Source organism: Triticum urartu, chromosome 7A, assembly GCF_056163025.1.
Source record: "Triticum urartu cultivar PI428250 chromosome 7A, HENAU_Tu73, whole genome shotgun sequence".
Taxonomy (NCBI): Eukaryota; Viridiplantae; Streptophyta; class Magnoliopsida; order Poales; family Poaceae; genus Triticum; species Triticum urartu.
In genome coordinates, this window is record NC_141879.1 from 41,752,812 (window position 1) to 41,754,751 (window position 1,940).

General features: G+C 43.9%; 1 protein-coding gene across 1 annotated transcript; it reads left to right on the plus strand.

The window, feature by feature from the left end:
- Positions 1-944: 944 nt before the first annotated feature.
- Positions 945-1,495, plus strand: LOC147957479 (uncharacterized). Its single transcript, XM_087536217.1, has 2 exons — positions 945-1,106; positions 1,184-1,495. Exons 1-2 carry the CDS (start codon positions 945-947, stop codon positions 1,493-1,495), a joined length of 474 nt encoding a protein of 157 aa, XP_087392343.1.
- Positions 1,496-1,940: the final 445 nt, after the last annotated feature.

Here is a 1,940-nt window from a genome sequence, read left to right on the forward strand (position 1 = left end):
CTGGTCGCACGCGCGCATGCATGCACTTCTTACTCGCGCAAATCAGGACTGCATGGCCAGTGCCTGGCTAATCAATTAGACTGATTGGCTGCTCTTTGCAAAGTTAACGCTGACATGACATAAATCTGATGTGGACATCGTACATGTTAAGAGAATAGGAAGAAGTGGAAAACAACTTATTAAGAATGATAGATAACTAAAAACTAAAAACTTGCTTTTCAACCCAGAAATTCATAACCAATGATCAACTTATCGATTTAGGATAAAATAAGCATGTTTAGACTACGAACTTGTTTTTGTGATACTAAGTTTCTTCAAAAGTAGTATTTCATACCCTAAAAATTGTGTATAAATAATTTTAATGATATACAAAGAATTATGTACTAAAATCTTCCTTTTTATCCAAACAATTAATTAATTCTCAACTTACTTTTTGTAACATCAAAGTTGTTTTAGGCCGTGCTTGGGACAGATGTATTTTGTACGGGGGTGTAAAACTTACGTGTGTATGTTACGGGTAGCTTTGTATTTTTTACGGGTTAATTATCCTTTTGCCCTCAGTGGTGTCCATGTGCTCAGTTTTGCCCTCAGATGCGAATTGTGCTCAGTTTTGCCCCTAGTCTGTGTGCACCGACTCGTTCCGTGAACTCTGCCGTCTTCGTCAGGTCAACCTTTTGACTCGGCCCTTACAGGTGGGACCAGGCGGCAGAGACGGCCAATTTTATTCAGACCGTTGCACGCGTGGCTTGTGGGACCCAGCAGAGAGCCGTTGAGCAGAGAGCCGTTGCGGGTGTGCTATATAAGCGGGCAACAAACAACGGGGGTGACCACGGCGACAGAGAGCACGACGGTGACCACGGCGAGAGAGAGAGAGAGAGCACGGCGGTAGGAAGCTAACTGTGGAGGGCGGGTCGGCGTTGAGATCCCCTTCGGCTCTGAGCTCCATGTCTTCCTCAAGCTCCCGTGCCACCTCACGAATGCAGAGCCGGGCACGTGTGGACATGCCTGTCTTCGTCTGTCCGCGGTGCCGGGCGGGCGTTGATCGGAGGGTTTCTCACACACCGAGGAACCAGAATCGTCCGTTCTACGTGTGCAGCGAGAATGGGGTAAGAATTGGGGCAATTGCACCATTTTCGTGGTCGGGATTTTGAGCAATGGGTTGATTTGTTTGGTGTTCATGGAGGTGACATGCTTCTTTCTTTGGGTCGATGCTCTGGCCAAGACTCTGATGAATGAACTGCAAGAAGAGCATGAGGAATGGTTTCGCATGCTGCCACGAACGGCAGTGGCCGCAACACGAGCTCCGAAAGAAGAGATGGAGGGCGAAGCACGCACTGACAGAGAGCTAGCTGTTGAGCTAAGGATGTTGAAGAAGAAGGTTAGGAAGCTTGAAGATCAAGCACAAATACCAATACCCATTTGCAATTACTTTTGGGCATTTGTAGGTATGGTAATCGCATTGGCTGTAATGTTGAAAATGTATGGAAATGCATGAATTATGGAGGAACTTGTAATCTTAAAATTGTATGAGAAATTCACCTAGTTTAAATGTTGGTCAAAGTTATTTAAATGTTGAAAAAAGAAGAAGAAGTGACCAACATTTAAATATGTTGAAAGAAGGGAGAAGAAATGAGGAATTCAGAAACTTTTGATCAATGAAATGCAGCTCTCTGCTCTGCCTTTCTGTCAAAAAAAGGTTCCTCTGTGGGCCAAATTCAGATCGTAGAGCCAAGTGCAGGCTAGACTAATGGGCCAACTGCACCCAATTAGGCCCATTCGGGGGTTCTCTTGCGTGTTTTTCTGTTTTCTGTTCTGATTTAATTTAGGCAGTATATCACAATGCTGAAACTTTTTGTGGAAGCTAATTGAATTATTCCAGAGCCAAACAATTAAGTTTAGAATTTTTTGGAGCTGTTAAATATTTAATAGCAATTTAATTA